The sequence below is a fragment of the Stegastes partitus genome, unplaced genomic scaffold, assembly GCF_000690725.1.
Source record: "Stegastes partitus isolate 25-593 unplaced genomic scaffold, Stegastes_partitus-1.0.2 Scaffold574, whole genome shotgun sequence".
NCBI lineage: Eukaryota > Metazoa > Chordata > Actinopteri > Pomacentridae > Stegastes > Stegastes partitus.
In genome coordinates, this window is record NW_007578305.1 from 151,298 (window position 1) to 168,409 (window position 17,112).

The window sequence follows — 17,112 nt, forward strand, 5'->3', positions numbered from 1 at the left end:
ATGAAATAAATCACACTCTTGGAACTGCACTCACTATTTGGCAAGTGCAGAACTCCATTATATAGCTTGAACTGGTCCATTTTAAACTACGTGAACAGGTTAAAAAAAAAAACAACTGGATTGGTTATAATTTAGGTCACATATCGGGTTAAATAAAGCTGGAACCGAACAATACCTCTTCTCATCAGTTTTCGACAGACGATCGCTTTTTGGCACGGACACCTGTTTTATTGTGAAAAGCCTCACCCCGGAAGCAGTTAAGCTACATCAGCGCTCGTTAGCTAACGTTACATCCTGACCGTTTTGACAACACTCACCGTCTTCTCTTCCAGAAAACAAACATGTAATAGATATTCACACGTCGAGGAGTGTGTCCGCTGCAGACGAATCGGTTGCAGGCTGTGTTTTGGTGACACCGAGTCCGGCGGAGGAAGAAACAAACGGCTAGTTGGCTAATGGACATGTTATCGTGCGTTTTTCGATGTGCCGTCGTAATGCTAATTCGCTGGACATGTAGCTAATGTGGAGCTTTCTGTGAAATATCTTCTTTTTTTTTCCTTCCCCTCCCACACGTCCAGTAATTTGTGCTGTGAAAGACGAGCTCACACACACACACACACACACACACCCTGCAGGCCTTAATGTTTGTTTGTTTTCTACTTCGAAACGTTAGCATCGTTTTTTTGTGTATTAGTTTTTGCTAACGAGTCCCGAGTAACGTCAAGATAAGAGTCGAGATAAGAGTTTAGCTCACACGCAGCGTTATAATGAGTTTCTTTAGTTTTGGGCAAAGTGCAGAAATCGATGTTGTCCTGAATGACGCCGAGACGAGGAAGAAGGCTGAACACAAGACAGAAGATGGGAAGAAAGACAAATACTTTCTTTTCTATGATGGAGAAACTGTCAGTGGGAAGGTGAACGTCACGCTGAAGAACCCTGGCAAGAGGCTGGAGCACCAGGGCATCAAAATCGAATTTGTCGGCCAAATAGGTGAGTTAAAAAAAATAGGAATATCTGCTTCCATTGGTGAAACTTCTACTAATGCAGTGTTTGCAAGCATGCAGACATCCTTCAGCATGAAGAGGCTCAATAAATATTCAATCCTGATGCTCAAAAATGCCCTCCTCTCAGCAAAAAGGAAACACACATGACCCTAGTCCTTATCTTGACACCCTCCACCCACGAATTTTCAGTTACATCTGAAGATTACAACATTTTCCTCAACACAAAAAGTTAATCCCTTTCCTGAAAGTAAATAATTTACAATGTAGATGGGGAGAATTAGCATTGAAATCAGATTACAGATTTCTTGTACTCTTCTTGATAACGTCTTTCTTTTCTTTTTTTTTTTATAGAGCTGTATTACGACAGAGGAAACCATCATGAGTTCGTTTCCCTGGTAAAAGATCTTGCAAGACCTGGCGAAATAACTCAGTCGCAGACCTTCGACTTTGAGTTCACTCATGTTGAGAAACCTTACGAGTCCTACACAGGCCAGAACGTCAAGCTAAGGTAAGTTTGATCATTCACTTTATTTTACAGGCAGACGACTGAATGACCGTGTCACTCTTTAACCTATCACGTGGTTACGTTTAAACTCAGCATTTTAACCCGTTGTGTCGCTGACATTTCACTAAATATGTATTTTAGGCCTAGATGTGTGTGTTAATAATTCTGTTTGTTCAATTTTCAGATATTTTCTTCGTGCCACAGTGATAAGAAGACTAAATGACATCAGTAAAGAGTTGGACATTGTGGTTCACACACTGAGCACCTACCCAGAACTCAACTCCTCCATTAAAATGGAAGTTGGAATTGAAGATTGTCTCCACATTGAGTTTGAGTACAACAAATCCAAGTAAGACTTGTAGGGATGCAACACTAAATATACACTAAATTGTAAACAGCCAATCTGTACAATGCTAGATAACAGTGAAACAAATCTGTAACTATTTTTGCTCAGTTAGTATCAACTAAAATCTAAATTTTTAACTCATTTTCTCTCAGTTAAGGAAATTAATCATCCAACTAATCATTTTAGCTTTTAAGACAGAGCGGCTTTATAATTTAATTTCCTCAATTTGTTAAAGGAAGCACACAAGTAATAACCATTAGTTTTATGGGCAAGAAGATCATTAAATCAAGGGATTAAAATGATAACAAATTCAGTTACAGCTCAGTTTTCATATCCAGCCAAGAAATAAAATTAAAATAAATAGAAGCACTGGTGTAGTTTGACATGAGAATATCTACACAGTAAGCACAAAGTTAATTCACATCATGTACTAATTCTTTAAATAATTATTGTTTTGGACTATAAAATATTAGCAAATATAACAACTTCCCAGGTTTCTTTTCAAAATGTCTTGTTTAACCTGATCACTATTCCAAAGCCTAAAGATATTCACTTTATTATACCAGAAAGAGAAAATCAGCAAATTCACATTTAAGAAGCTGAAAGCAGTGATTTTTTTTGGAGACATTTTGCTTAATCATTAACCGAACCAAAATACAGCAAATAGCAAGCAAAGCAAATATATTTCTGTTGATTTAGCTCATTTATTTATTGCCTAATGGAGTTATGTCATGCTGTGGAGAAACCACCAAGTGAAAAGATTGTGTATTCATTTGTTCAACTACATCCCTCATTCTTATTTTGTTCTTGGGTCATCCTTCTGATTTACCAGGTACCATCTGAAAGATGTAATCGTGGGAAAAATCTATTTCCTGCTGGTGAGGATTAAGATTAAGCACATGGAGATTGACATCATCAAACGCGAGACGACGGGCACCGGCCCGAGCGTATACCACGAAAACGACACTATCGCCAAGTACGAGATCATGGACGGAGCGCCAGTCAGAGGTAAACAAGCAATTTCAAACATAAAACAAGTCCTTATTCAGTCAGGAGAGCTTCTGTCCAACCTCTTGCAATGTGTTTGATATTTCAGGAGAGTCAATTCCCATCCGATTATTTCTGGCTGGCTATGATCTGACTCCCACCATGCGAGACATCAACAAGAAATTCTCTGTGCGCTACTACCTGAACCTGGTGCTGATCGACGAGGAGGAGAGACGCTACTTCAAACAACAGGTAGGCCACGGATAAAAGATTGTTGAAGATGGTAGATAAAATCCTGGCCACTCTCATGCTCTGTCAGTATTTCCTACTTGCTATTAAATTTCTGTTGCGGAGGCCTGATCATATTGCAATGTATTATACTCATACCAGGGCTTCTCCCATGTTTTCTAAAAATATACAAGGAGTAGAAAATAGGTCATAAAAACAAACAGTGTATGACTACTGCGGCTATGCGCTTTGCCTGTTGGACTGTAAAGCGTTAAAATGAATTCCGGGTGGGATGGAGAAAAATCTTGGATGACAAAGTGTTAAATCTTTTGGGACACGTTCAGTTTTCTCTTGGTGAAGTTTTACTGTGAGTGGCATTTAGAAGTTTTAGTTTAATTAGTTCTTGTTGGCAGGTATATTGTATGCATTTCGTGTTAGCATAAAATTCTAAAATATGTTAATTGATTGTTTTTGGATGCTAACTGCCAAAAACAGCATTTGTTCTGATACGTATGTTCAATTATTGGACTGAGTTGGAAAAGGAATCTACAACACTCCCTTACTTTTTAAAGTTATTTATCAACCAAAATGCCAAAACTCTTGTGCAATACCTCGCTTAAGTGTTGTACTCCTTCTGATTCACATGAACAGGTGGTACATTGGTCCAGTCCGGTTCTAATACACTGCCAGGAAAGGGAAACACTCTGGCCGTAGTGCAGACAGGAAAGATGATGTGATACTTTATGTGCATTTAGTGCTCATTACCGATCTCTGACAGCATCCAGCTGCTGGTCGCGAGCACAGCTGCTCTGCTCGGCCTGGCTGTGCTGCCGAAGCTGTGGCTGGATATGCGGTTATTGTTCCGACTTTGGCTGCTGCTGTGGTTCAATCTGCGGGCTGTGGACGTGTCCAGCTGTCACCACGTGAATCTGTGGCGCGTCTGTGACAGTTACTGACACGCCACAGGAGTTCAGGAATGTAGCAGCTTCAACAGAGCCAGCCCAGCTATCACTTCACATTCACAGACATCCGTGTAGTCGGTGTTGCACCAACTTAAAAGAAATGTGGACGGATACAGCCACAATCACAGTGACAGATATGTCATACTGAGGCTGCCGTCAAAATCTGAGCTACACTCTGTCTCGGCAGCCATCGGTGGGAAAGCTGGTGAACCAGCTCCTCTAGTTTTCTTTCTAAATTCAGACCTATGCCTCACAGACAGAGCAGAGGGTGCATTGATTAAATTCATAGTTACAACTAGCAGCAGTCTACTGGATAATATACAACTGTCATCATCATAGTGCAGCACAGCCTTTCTCTGTGGGTTATAGGAAGTGTAAATGTTATTTTAAGGTAGTTAAGAAAAAAAAAAACCCACTATGATTTTCATTTTTCATCTGCTGTGAAGGAGTTTATTTTACCAAAGAAACATCACCATAGATTTAATCATCTAAATAACGTAATATAATACAAATATAATTAAACATTTTACTAATTTATTTGGCTAATATTAATTGCATGTAATCGTTGTCTTCATCACATTTGTGATGGACTGTATGGCACAAATATATATTTTTTAAAGATTGATTTCTATAGCAAATCAGGAAGTTAAAGTGCTTCAGAAAACAACTTTAATGTTTAAATATGCAACTATGTCCCTGACCAAAACATCATTATAATGCACTGATAACAGCACATATGCATTTGTTGCTAGTCGTAAAGGAGGTCATCAGAAAGCTTAAAAGGGTCTGTAGCTGTCATAGATATACAGCAGTCATGATTCCATCATGTATTTTTATGCATGTTTTGAAGTATCACTTAAGAAAAGTTCATCAAAAAGGCACAAACAAATCTAAAAACCTCTCTAAATAAGTTGGTTTTCTTTATCTCTTGATAGCATGAAACATGGCGGCTACAACCAGCTAACATGAGGAATAATTAATACTTTCTGAATTTCTGAAGATTCCCCTTTATTTTTCTGACATAGATGGCCAGAGTTTTTTCTTCTTTGTGACATTTTAGCGGCTGGCAAACAGCTGTTTTGTTAATCCAGCTTCTTCTACTCTGTTTACTACAGCCATGTGTCATGTAGCCAACGTTGCCACCCTCTGACCACACGATGCTCAGTTCAGAGAAACAAGCCTACTTTGCATTTTCTTTAACATTTTTTGCCAAATGTTTTCTTTGAACTCGCTTGAGAAATATGTTGAAGCACAGCTAGTGAAATTAGCATCATCAACAAACACAAACTCGCCAACCTTTCATTTGGTCCACCCCCACAGGAGATCACACTGTGGAGGAAAGGGGACGTGGTGAGGAAGAGCATGTCCCACCAGGCCGCCATCGCCTCTCAGAGGTTCGAGGGTTCGGCCGCTTCAGAGAGCGCACTGGAACAGGCTGCAAAGGAGGAGAGCGGGTAGAGCGGTGGAGGTACCTGTCAGCTGTACAACATCTGGCGTGGCAGCTGTTTTATTTGTAGCCGCTGCTGGTAAAGGAAGGAAGAAGGGAGACCGACATATGGTAAAACTGTATGTGAACAATGGGACAGTTTGCATGAGGCATTTAAAAGTGGCTTCAGGCTGCTGGTCTTGTCCTCCCTCATTCATGCATTTTCTTTTTTGTTGTTGTTTTTGTTTTTCTTTATGGGAATCAAACTAATCACCTGTCGCAATGTCCGCTGAGTAAAAAAAAAAAAAATCATGAAATTCTGGAATTTTTAGGCCTTCTGTTTGTTGCATTCTAACGCTTTTGGGATAAATTTGATCGTTTCTAATCTAGTCGTCACAAACGAATTTCCAACAAAGTGTATCTCTGACATTCCACGTCTAATGAATGCATTCCTAACATTGATATAAGGTCATGAAATCTGAGATAACTTTGCACTGCTTTATCATGCTGAACACGTTTTTTCCTTTTTTGTTTGTGTGTGTTTGCACAAAAAAAAAAAAAAGTGGTGGAAGTGGAAACTGGAATCTCTTGCTGCTATTTTAGCAAGAGGGCTAAAGTATTAACTCACATTTTTTTCTTTTTTTGTTGTTGTTTTTTTTTTTTTTTTAAATCTGTAAATAAGACCAGTTAAACCTGTTATCCTGCTCCAGCTTGTGTACATCGATTATCCAGTACACAGTGCGACACAATGACCTTTCATGTCCATATGCTTTACCTCAGCATTCCAGTGGTGTTAGGAAAGGGTGTCAAAGTGTTTGTATTAAGGTCTGATAGTATGAAGTCTTCTGTATCCTCTTTATTAGAGACTTGAAAGTTGTGCCTATGTGTATCAAGCAAATGAAATCCTCCTGCCTCTAACATAATTTTAGTCTTTTAACCAGAGAAAAGTTACAGTAGAACTATCTATCTTTTGCAAAATGCTAATCAATTACTCCTTTGTCCCCGAAAGTCAAATAAATTGATGCCAAATGGAAAAGAAAACCTCTGATGTGGTTGTGTTCGAGAAATGGGTAGATGTGCCGACATTTATTGATTGACTATCTTTTATCAGTTGAGAGCATTACTTCTTTATTTTATGTTTAGATTTTGGAATACACTCACGGAGAAAACAGCGATTTCATCAGTCGACAGTCCATAGCTGGCGTTCTATTGGTTGGAGGATTTTGGCAGGGTTGTTTCATAAAGGGATGAACATGGGGGCATAAATCCGAAAGCAGAAGTTTTCCGATCACGCAGAATCAATGTAGCCACGAGGAGACACACTGAAACTGAACAACAACAGTATCTGAGTGCAGACAGTCGGTTTTGAGCAGGAGCAGAGGAGATTTGCGCTGGAGTCATTTTAGAAAGAGGGCAGGGTTTTAGGGAAAGCATTACAAAATCTGAATGGAAAAAAAAAGAATGCTCTCAAATTGAAAACCACACTCTTGATTAAAGACGGGAAATAACTCCATATACATCTGACCTGAAGAAACATGAAATGACACGTGGAGCTAGTCAGTATTTTTTCATATTCTTCAATACATATGGATCTGTAGTGTTAAAGATGGTTGACAGCAAATCAATCATAATGCAGAGCTGCCCAGACGTTATTGGTTCTGTTCAGGATTACAAATTGAATAAATCTGTTGCGTACAAAAAGGGTGCTAAAGGATGATGCTTAATTCAGAGCCTTTTGTTGTTCAGACCAACGTTTCAACACTACTGTCTTCATCAGAGTCCATGTTAGCAAAGACACGAGGCAAACATATATTCAGCCTAAACCAGGTCTACAGTTGTCAATGGATAATTGGTTGAACATCCATCCATCCATTATCTATACACTGCTTAATCCTCACTAGGGTCATGGGGGGCTGGAGCCTATCCCAGCTGACTCAGGGTGAAGGCAGGGGACACCCTGGACAGGTCACCAGTCTATCACAGGGCTACACTTAGAGACAGACAACCAAGCACACTCACATTCACACCTACAGACAATTTAGAATCACCAATTAACCTCAACATGTTTCTGGACCTTGTCGGAGGAAGCCGGAGAACCCAGAGAGAACCCACTCTGCACGGGGAGAACATGCAAACTCCACGCGGAGAACATGCAAACTCCACGCAGAAAGATCCCGGGTGTCCTCACCGGGACAAGAACCAGCGACCTTCTTGCTGCGAGGCAACAGTGCTACCAACTGCACCACCTTGCAGCCCCATAAATGGTTGAACAGGGATTTAAAAATCTATTGGATGAAAAAATCAAGGGTGGGAGTTGTGGAAGTCGGCGTCCAAGGCTGTGAATGAATCAGTGTGATCCAGCCCCCTGTTTGTACTCTAGCATGTAACTCTGGAAAAAGATTGATTAGCTATGTTGCACATACAGATTGTTAGGATGAGCTAGATTTACTGATTTTCTCGACCCCTGACCTCCATTTCCTCTGATCTGAGCCACTTTGTTTCCCTATTTGCAGAGCTAAGGCGGGATACAAACACAGAATGGACAGACAGTGGACGGCGAGGAGGTATTCACTAAATGGTATTGGATTAGTTTTGCAACTCTACCTTAAATCAAGGGGAAAAAAAAAAAAAACAAAAAAACAAATAATCAATAGTTGCAGCCGTGTTGGAGTATCCAGCATACAGGGATGGCAACATGCTGCCTCTCCATCTCAATCTGCTTTCACTAATAAAGAGCAGCTGTCCACAGCACAGCGATACAGCAACTTCAACTGCCTTAATCAAAATGTATGCCACTTTAAACTATTCATGTCACACCATAAATACAACAGGCCAGATATTTCCAACCAGTATCTTGATGTGAGGAAATTCTACTTAAGCAAAAAGGCTGATTATCATTATAGCATTTCACAGGTGATGACAGGCTTTTTTCTGAGGTCACTACCTTACGCTTGGTGCAGCCTTTGCAGCATTTTCTGCTCATCCCTGCCTGTCATGCAAGCACCAGGTTAGTTGAGCAATGTGCAAGGTAAGCAGCACCGTTCAGCTCTCGGCACATGTGTGAAGGCGCCACCTGAATGTCACCCAGAGGTCCTTCTTTATGTTTTTTTTGTAATTAATGGCCCACGAGGAAATGCAGCTCAAATAAAAGGTGGTTCACAAAAAAAATTAAAAATCCATAAAGACTTCATAGAACAGTGTGTAATGTGGGGTTCTTGTGTGATTTCCCCATAATACGAGATAATAAAGCGCTGCACAAATAAAAGGGATCTGCATGCTGTCAGACGCCTTTTATGTTTCCACTCACTTCATCATCACTGAGCTGCAGTTACAGTGGAATTTTACGGCGTGCAGAAAGTTGTTTGCATCCGATCAAACCGGCGATAGAGGAGAGCCTCTGATGTTGCTGTACACAAATTACAAGTTGCATAAACAAGGGCCGCCCTACCCAACGTTTCAAACTTGCGATTAAATTCTGTGTTGCATCTGGTTTCTTAGAGCTTGAAGATATGGGTACATTTTCCAACAAAAGGAATCTGAGAAATGTAACTAAATCGTAATTTAATATAAAGACATTTAATATTTTTTTAACACAAAACACAGTTACATTTCACATAACCTTTGGGCTAATGGTACTTTACATAGATGTTTGATGGCTTCGCTGCATCAGGAAGTAAATCCTCACAGCGCTTCTTTGTCCTCCAGACTCAGGATAAAGTCAAACTCCTCTGTAGAGAACAAACATCGTTCACGACCACATAACAGAACAGAGCAGCAAAATTGTTTTGCTGAGGCTGTTACTTACCAGCAGTGAGGGGTTGCACAGAAAGTCTGGCCCTTGTGAAGAGCGCCATGTCCTTTAGAGGCCCTCCTGTGGCGCGATGCTGCAGGTGGTACTTTTTAAGCTCCGACAGAGGAAGAAACCGCTTCATCATTCTTTGATACTGAACATCTACCTGAGTGACAAGGAAACACGTTTAACCTTGGAGATTTCTTACTATCAGTACTGAACGGTCTTGTGTTCGGTTTACCATGCTCCACTTTGGGTTGTCTGGTTTGCTGGTTGCATCATAATGGACATCTTTTTTGTCAAACTGAGTGTGGTCCACGTAGGATTCCTTCACAATCTAGAAAAAGGAGATACAGCTGAACATCACGTCTGTGTGGAGATTCATTCAAAGAGAGAAGAGCGACTCACGTTCATGACTCCTGCTATTCCTGGTTCCTTGCAGTTGCTGTGGTAAAAGAAGGCCAGCTGCCCCTCTTTCATCTGCCTCATAAAATTGCGAGCCTGCACACAGAAAAAATCTTTTCTTGAGAAAATAACTTGACAATAGTAGCAAGAATTGTGTTGCTCCCTTACTTGAGATAAACATCTTTTCATTACAGGAGTCAGTTCTGTGGTTCTACCTGATAATTGCGGACGCCATCCCAGCAGCCAGTCTGATCAGGCAGAGCCTTCAGATCTTCGATGCCAAACTGCAGAATGAAGCAGAAGAGTCAGACAAGCACGGCCAACTCACATTTTGCATTTTAATGTATACACACACAGTGCTCCATACCTTCACATCGATGCCGTTCTCAAAGCGGCTCTCTGGCTCAGACTTCATCAGCCAGTGACTGTACTGTGGTGACTCTGAGCTCTTTCCGTTTTTTCCAGCAGAAGCTGCAGCTTTTCTCTTCCCGCCAGACGACGACACCGTTCCGTCATCTTTGCCTGTGTTGTTGAGACGATCATTAGACAATAACATCAGACAACAAGTTTTACTCTGTGATTTAATTTGCTTACCTGAATCTGCAGTTCTTTTACTCACTCTGGCTTTCTTCTTTGGTGGCATTTCTCAGTCTGTAAAGATCCACAAAAGGTTTGTGTGATTTGACGCTATACAACTTCAAACTCATCAATCGTTAAGTCATATTATTTTTTAACTACAGTGTTTTTTCCCTTTAACATCTCCATGTAAGGAGGCACTCTGAGTCATCAAGTACCGCTTTTTCTGAGTTAGCCAGAAACCGATATTTGTGTCAGTCATTTTTAATATCATACATTTTAAATTTTTGACAATGGCAGTATTACGGAGCGTTAATGTCATACAAAGTATAGTTAAAAGGCTGTTCGAAGCATCTGTCAGAAGTACAGCTACGGTGGATTCAGAGGGTCTCAATAATTCATTTAAGGACTGGCTTTTTGTCTCCCTGATGGTATTGCACCAGTCTAAACATCTAAAGCACTTAAAATGTTTGTACCGTACTTTATATTTAGACTGTACTGTGAACTATGAACACAAAGATCGAGGCGTTGCAATTTGCTGCAACTAACAATTCTTTTCACTATATTATGGTACCTATTTTCTCAGGAAATCTATTAATTGTTTTGACTACAAAATGCCAAAAGAAAGTGCAAAATGTCTACTACAGGTTCAGAGCCCCAGGCCATTTATTAGAACAAGAATAATCTGGCATTTTTCCTTACAGTGAGGGCACTAAATACTTTTATTGGGGCATAAATGAAAGATCAGGAACACTTAGTGCCCACTTTATTAGTAGCATTCAGCTAAAAACACTGCAGCCTACTGCAACAGTCCTGCAATAAATCTTGTATGCAGGAAGGTTATCATCTTCAGGGTTTTTGTTTTTGTTTTCTTTGTAGGTGCTGATTCAACTCTATAAACATTTTGGAGACTGTAATTTGTGTTTGCATTTAAGCTGAAGAGCCTCCAACATCAGTGATGATAAATTAAATATTGACATCTCACTCAGCCTTAAATAAAAAACCACATAACGACATTTGTACCTTCCATTAACAGGTGAACTCCATTAGCTTTAACTGCTAGCTGCACATAAAACAGTCATGGTGTACTTTAGTATGCATACTCTGTACTAGTAGTAATAAGATGAAATACACGTTCACCAGTCAGTGTTGTTCAACGTTAATAGAAACTAGTGCTCTTAATTCTTGTCTTTAATCACGTGTATCTGCTCTACAATTAGCAGCAACCTGCAGCAAAATAATGCGCAGCATCACGTGGCAGGTATTAGCCTTGATATATGTAAACCAAACGCACTTACCGTTACAATTTCGCGTATTTAGGCTTCTGTGCTCAGAAAATCTGCAACATAAACACTATACAGTCCTGCTTTTAGCTAAGCAGTTCTTCAGGCCTTCAAAACCCGCGGAAAAATCCCCAACACGTGATGACAACAAACTTATTGGTGCACTTGATTTACTCACCGACTGCTCCCGTTAGCTAACAATTAGAGAACAGTTAGCTAACAGTGAGCAAACAGTTACCTAACAGTGACAATACAGTTATTAAAGAGTTAACTAACAGGTATCAGTCCCCATACAGACTGTGGGACGTCTATATTAAGCCCATCCCGCCTCCCCGCGTCCATATTAATGAAACTACATTACCCAGCAGCGTTCGCGGTTGAGTGACATAACTCACCAGTGTGGAGGTAAACATGGCGGCGGTCGGACCTCTAGCAAGAATGGCCAGGCTGGGCTCCAGCATCTGCAAGAACCACCGTTTATTATTTAACAGAAACTCACAGAGACGAGGAATAGCTTCTTGTATCGACCGTAAGTCCCAGAAAAAGAAAAAAATGTTAACGTCGATTTATATGCTGTGTGAGGAAAGGAGATTCTGAATGGCAACTTTGTTAGCTAGCAGGCTAATGACTTACACAGTTCTGCAGCACCTAAACAAACATAGCGACTGTTTGTAGAACAAGATAAAATACATTTTAAATAGTCTCTTTAATATTACTTCTATCTGAGCTAGCTGTCATTGGTTAGTTTTGGGTCTGTGGTCCTCCAGTAGTAAAGCAGAGGAGGCTACACGCCCCTCGTTAACACCGCCCCCCATTACAGGCAGGATGTTGGACGTTTAAAGACTCAAACTAAAGCTAAATTTCATCATTAAAATGTTCAAACTTCAAAGCTTTCTTTTCTGAGTCTCTCCTACTTTAATAATTTATAAGCGCACTTGATGTCAATGACATGCTCATTCTCCTAAAATCATTTTAAAATCTGCTCACCGGCAGCTATTCAGAAACATTCAAAAGCAAAGTGACAGTTGCAGAAGTTTACATTCATTTAACCTTCAGACAGACATTAGTCCATCTGTATATATCATATGTCCTGTGCTATTTGTTTACAGCTAGTTATGGACTCACAGATGAACAGAAGGAGTTTCAAAAAGTGGCCTTTGACTTTGCAGCTAATGAAATGGCTCCACACATGGCAGAATGGGACCAAAAGGTATGTTGCAGCAGTTCATTTGGTATTATATTAATCAAGTGTGAAGGAAACAGATGTGGGGCTTTGTAATAAGTTAATTTCATGCAGTTAGAAAAACTGTTCACTGGCCAGAATGTCATCATGTCAAAACAGGCATCTTTTGTAACATAGTGATCATGAGGAGCATCTGTCGAAGATCTAGTGTCCTTACAGAGACGTCTGAAACAGCACATCATGAATCTAAACTACACTTGGCATCATTTAAAAAATATTGGCCCCTATACTGTCTAACTAGCATTGTTATCAGGATTCCATTATCTCTTGTATTATGCGGTATGATGACAGATAAGCTGCAGGATATTGCAGCAGACAATTGCCAACTTTTCCACTCGGGAACACTGACACTTAAACTGTTCAATTGTAAAACACCATGTATGTAATTCTTCAAATCTTAAGTTGTTTTCATTTCATGGCAAAGAAAAATAACTGTTGGTTGTTAAATAAATTCCAAAATGTCTCAGTACCTAAAATAGAAATCCAGCACTGGATTTCTTGTGATGATTGTTACTTTTTTTCATTGATTTTTTCCCCAGGAAATGTTTCCAGTGGAGACGATGCGTAAAGCAGCCCAGCTGGGCTTTGGTGGCATCTACGTTCAGCCAGATGTTGGAGGATCAGGCCTTTCTCGGCTGGACACATCGGTCATCTTCGAGGCCTTGTCCACAGGATGTGTCAGCACCACAGCCTACATCAGTATACACAAGTACGGACCTCATATGTAGTTACAATTTCTTCAAAAGCTAAATTATTTGGTTGGTTCTAAGTTGAGATGATTCTTTTCACAAATAAAGGCTCAACAGTTTAGTCTAGTGTCCAGTTACACTATTTTTACATACAGAATAAAGCAGTAGTACGTTCTGAAAGTCATCTTTATTGAATTATTCCCAAAAAATCCTAAATCAGAAATCACCTTGGTATTTTTTCCACTTTGTGAGATGTTTTCCCTTCACTTTTTTGGTTTTATGAAAATGCTTAAGGGAATTACATTGTCTCCAGTGTATATGCTTATTTTGCCTGCTAATCTGCAGTTTGCTTCTTTCTTTGCAGCATGTGTGCCTGGATGATAGACACTTTTGGCAATAATGAGCAGAGGGAGAAGTTCTGTCCTGATCTCTGTTCGATGGAAAAGTTTGCATCCTACTGTCTCACTGAACCAGGTCAGTGTGTATGTGAAAAGTAAAATTAATGGAAGTAAAACATATCTGGCATTGGTTGCAAGCTGCAGATGCTTTTTTGTAAAGTGCAAAATTATTCTGAGTAGTTGCTTCAGCTAAATTCCAACAACACAGTAAACCTATGATCTTTGATTCTAGGCAGCGGCAGTGATGCTGCTTCACTTCTGACCACTGCACAGCAGAAAGGCGACCATTATATCTTAAATGGCTCTAAGGTGAGCTCAACCTGCCTGTCCTCTCATGTGATATTACACCTGCAAAACTGTAAGTAGTTTCTTTAAAAAGACAACAGCAAGCCAAAAGCATGTCTCATTTCTTTGTACCTTATTAGGCCTTCATCAGTGGAGGAGGAGATACAGACGTCTATGTTGTGATGTGCAGAACAGGAGGTAAAGGACCTAAAGGCATCTCGTGTTTGGTGGTGGAGAAGGGGACTCCAGGTCTCAGCTTTGGCAAAAAGGAAAAGAAGGTAGAATTCAGTGTTGCGCTACTTAACTGTTTGGTGTCTCAGAGTGTTTGTAGGTAACCACTAGATGGCAGAGTTAGGCCAGGATCTCTCAGCTGTTATCCAATCTGTTCTCCAGGTGGGCTGGAACTCTCAGCCGACCAGGGCGGTGATATTTGAGGACTGCCCGGTTCCAGTGACCAACCGGCTTGGTGAGGAAGGACAGGGCTTCGGCATCGCCATGAGAGGCCTGAATGGAGGCAGGATTAATATTGGTAAGGAGAAAAGTAGTCACCCTTCAGTTGCACAGAAACACATATTCAGATATGTCAATTATCCTCACAATCTAATGTTAATATATATTTTATAGAGTGATAAGTAATTCTCCTGTAAAAGCTTTGAATGAGACTATTGGCAAAAGATTTGTGCACACATAAAGTGCATATTGATGAAATAAGTAGTGGAGTCTTACAGTAGTAAAGGTATGACTAATGGTTTTGGAAACTTTAAGACAGTCCTCCTTAATTTCACATATGAAAAGTAAATTCAAAAGCAGTGAAATGCTTCTTGTTCATTTCAGTCTACTCAGAGGTTCTGCTGTTGCAGTCTCACTATAACTCAGCTGATTGTGCTCCTGTCCTACTGTTTTAACATGTAGTACAATTGTGGATTTGTCACTTATTGTCACAGTTCTTTAGAATAAGTTACATACTTAAAAGAAAACAGAAATCTAATTCTGGTAATAAATTATTTTCTCTGCTATAACCTTGGCGCGCAGTCACCCATCAGTCTTACTTTAAACTCTCTGCCATCAGCTTCCTGTTCTCTCGGGGCAGCACATGCCTCTGTGCAGCTGGCGAGGGATCACCTGTTGGTACGCAAGCAATTTGGAGAGACGCTCTCCAACAACCAGGTAAGTCGCTCACATTCCCGCTCACACAAGGACAAAGTGAACCACAATGTCAAGGATTAAGCCGCTGGTCCTGCCACTGATGAAAAGTTACCCTCTATCTGCCTGTCTGTGTTATTTTTACAGTTTCTTCAGTTCAAACTGGCAGAAATGGCCACTAAGTTGGTTGCTTCTCGCCTTCTGGTGCGCGAAGCTGCGACGGCGCTGCAGGAGAGTCGGCCTGATGCTGTTTCCCTCTGCTCCATGGCCAAGCTCTTTGTCACAGATGAGTGCTTTAATGTGAGTGACATTCAGCAAAACCCACAGCGTTTAGAATCACAAAGGAACCGTCAAATCCTTATTTTTTTTTAACTGTTTTTACTTAACAGATCTGCAACCAGGCTCTTCAGATGCACGGCGGCTACGGTTACCTCAAAGACTATGCAGTGCAGCAGTTTGTTCGGGACATCAGAGTCCATCAGATCCTAGAGGGTGAGCTTATATAACGGTGACTTTTCTGTGAATGTCATGTGTATCATGTCTTAATAGGATTTCTTTGTTTACACGTCTGAGAAGGCTGTCGTGTTGTGGTTTCGTAATGACGACAGTCTCTTTTGTTCACCTTAAAGGAACCAACGAGGTGATGAGGATGATCATTTCCCGAAATCTGCTGACAGAGTCATGATGAATCTTTTCCCCTGGACCTTCAATTGACCATATTGTTGTGGTCTTCATATCTGGTTTGTTACTGTTTGATTGGTCCTCAATTTCTCTCTGCATCATGGTTTTTTCCATAGGTGGCACAAATTGTGGGAGAATTTGGGATGAACTAGTCAGGAAAGCATAGATTTTTCTAGTGTAATATTAGATTTGTTGTTTCATTTCTTGCTACACTGGTGACAAGGCTTCTGGGACGGCAGTGTTGATCTATGATCTGCTGGACGACACAGGTCCACAGGGAAATAACTGCAGTAGCTGCATGGATTTCCAGGTAAAATATAGACAATATTGATTTGTGGCTCATACAGGAGGAATCCAGTCACCATCACTGGCCTGACCGCTGACCTTTCATGTAGCGTAGCTGTACTTCAAGATCAATGCTAATGTAGCATGCTAAACATTAGCATTCAGCTCGTAAGTACAGACAGTGTAGATGAAGAACATTTTATTTAAGTACAGAATGCACATGATGAACACTAACAATGCTGGTTACAAAGTCTCATGTTCCCTGACTGATTTTAAGATGGCAAATTATGACCACTGTACATGAGCTAAAAAACAAACTTTAGTTTTTTATCACAATTCTCAGCCATTTCTCTGGCTCAACCTCCAAAGTGGTAAGAATCTAAATATATATCAGTTTGGATTTTTCATTCAGAAAATGTGGCTCCTGTGAAGCTTCTTGTTTTTTGTTTTTTTTAAAAACAAAAAGCTGCTTTTTACAACAGTTTAACTCAGTTCATGAGGAGGTTTGGATTCTTTTGTCCGTAACAGATCTTGGATACGGTTGTTCTGCATCAAATGCATTCATTGCATCCGTCTCTAAAGTGGCCTTTCACAGCATATTTATATTCAGTGCCACTGTATTGTTACTGTGTTTTGCCCTGTTTTGTGTTCTGTAGTCTCCAAAATGATAGAACTATATGGGTTTTGTATCGTGGGTTATGTACTGAAATGTCACTTTGCCGATCACACTCCAAATAAAATTATCTCAACATAAGTTTTTTACATTTTCCATCATTGTTTGCATTCAAAATAATGTGCTTGTGAAGTGATTCGTATTCAGCCAAACACTCCAGAATGCTTTATTGGAAAAAGAAACAAACTGTTAACAATCAAACT

General features: G+C 40.2%; 3 protein-coding genes across 4 annotated transcripts; 2 read left to right on the forward strand and 1 right to left on the reverse strand.

Moving 5' to 3' along the window:
- The first annotated feature begins 241 nt into the window (after positions 1 to 241).
- Positions 242 to 6,494, forward strand: LOC103362433 (vacuolar protein sorting-associated protein 26B-like). Its single transcript, XM_008288786.1, has 6 exons — positions 242 to 990; positions 1,356 to 1,512; positions 1,694 to 1,858; positions 2,688 to 2,863; positions 2,952 to 3,094; positions 5,353 to 6,494. Exons 1-6 carry the CDS (start codon positions 768 to 770, stop codon positions 5,488 to 5,490), a joined length of 1,002 nt encoding a protein of 333 aa, XP_008287008.1. The 5' UTR covers positions 242 to 767; the 3' UTR covers positions 5,491 to 6,494.
- Positions 6,495 to 9,000: 2,506 nt separating this feature from the next.
- thyn1 (thymocyte nuclear protein 1) lies at positions 9,001 to 11,926 on the reverse strand. 2 transcript variants are annotated; one of them, XM_008288789.1, is made up of 8 exons: positions 11,908 to 11,926; positions 10,248 to 10,304; positions 10,021 to 10,175; positions 9,869 to 9,937; positions 9,657 to 9,749; positions 9,490 to 9,585; positions 9,264 to 9,414; positions 9,001 to 9,186 (listed from the first exon to the last, which is right to left on the reverse strand). In XM_008288789.1, exons 2-8 carry the CDS (start codon positions 10,294 to 10,296, stop codon positions 9,140 to 9,142), a joined length of 660 nt encoding a protein of 219 aa, XP_008287011.1. In that variant the 5' UTR covers positions 10,297 to 10,304; positions 11,908 to 11,926; the 3' UTR covers positions 9,001 to 9,139. The 2 variants fall into 2 exon arrangements, with proteins under 2 accessions (XP_008287011.1, XP_008287010.1); XM_008288788.1 differs by lacking the exon at positions 11,908 to 11,926 and adding an exon at positions 11,528 to 11,767.
- On the forward strand, positions 11,914 to 16,990 carry acad8 (acyl-CoA dehydrogenase family, member 8). Its single transcript, XM_008288787.1, has 11 exons — positions 11,914 to 12,041; positions 12,622 to 12,722; positions 13,295 to 13,464; positions 13,809 to 13,918; positions 14,075 to 14,151; positions 14,268 to 14,405; positions 14,521 to 14,656; positions 15,197 to 15,294; positions 15,418 to 15,570; positions 15,660 to 15,762; positions 15,900 to 16,990. Exons 1-11 carry the CDS (start codon positions 11,924 to 11,926, stop codon positions 15,953 to 15,955), a joined length of 1,260 nt encoding a protein of 419 aa, XP_008287009.1. The 5' UTR covers positions 11,914 to 11,923; the 3' UTR covers positions 15,956 to 16,990.
- The last annotated feature ends 122 nt before the right edge of the window (positions 16,991 to 17,112 follow it).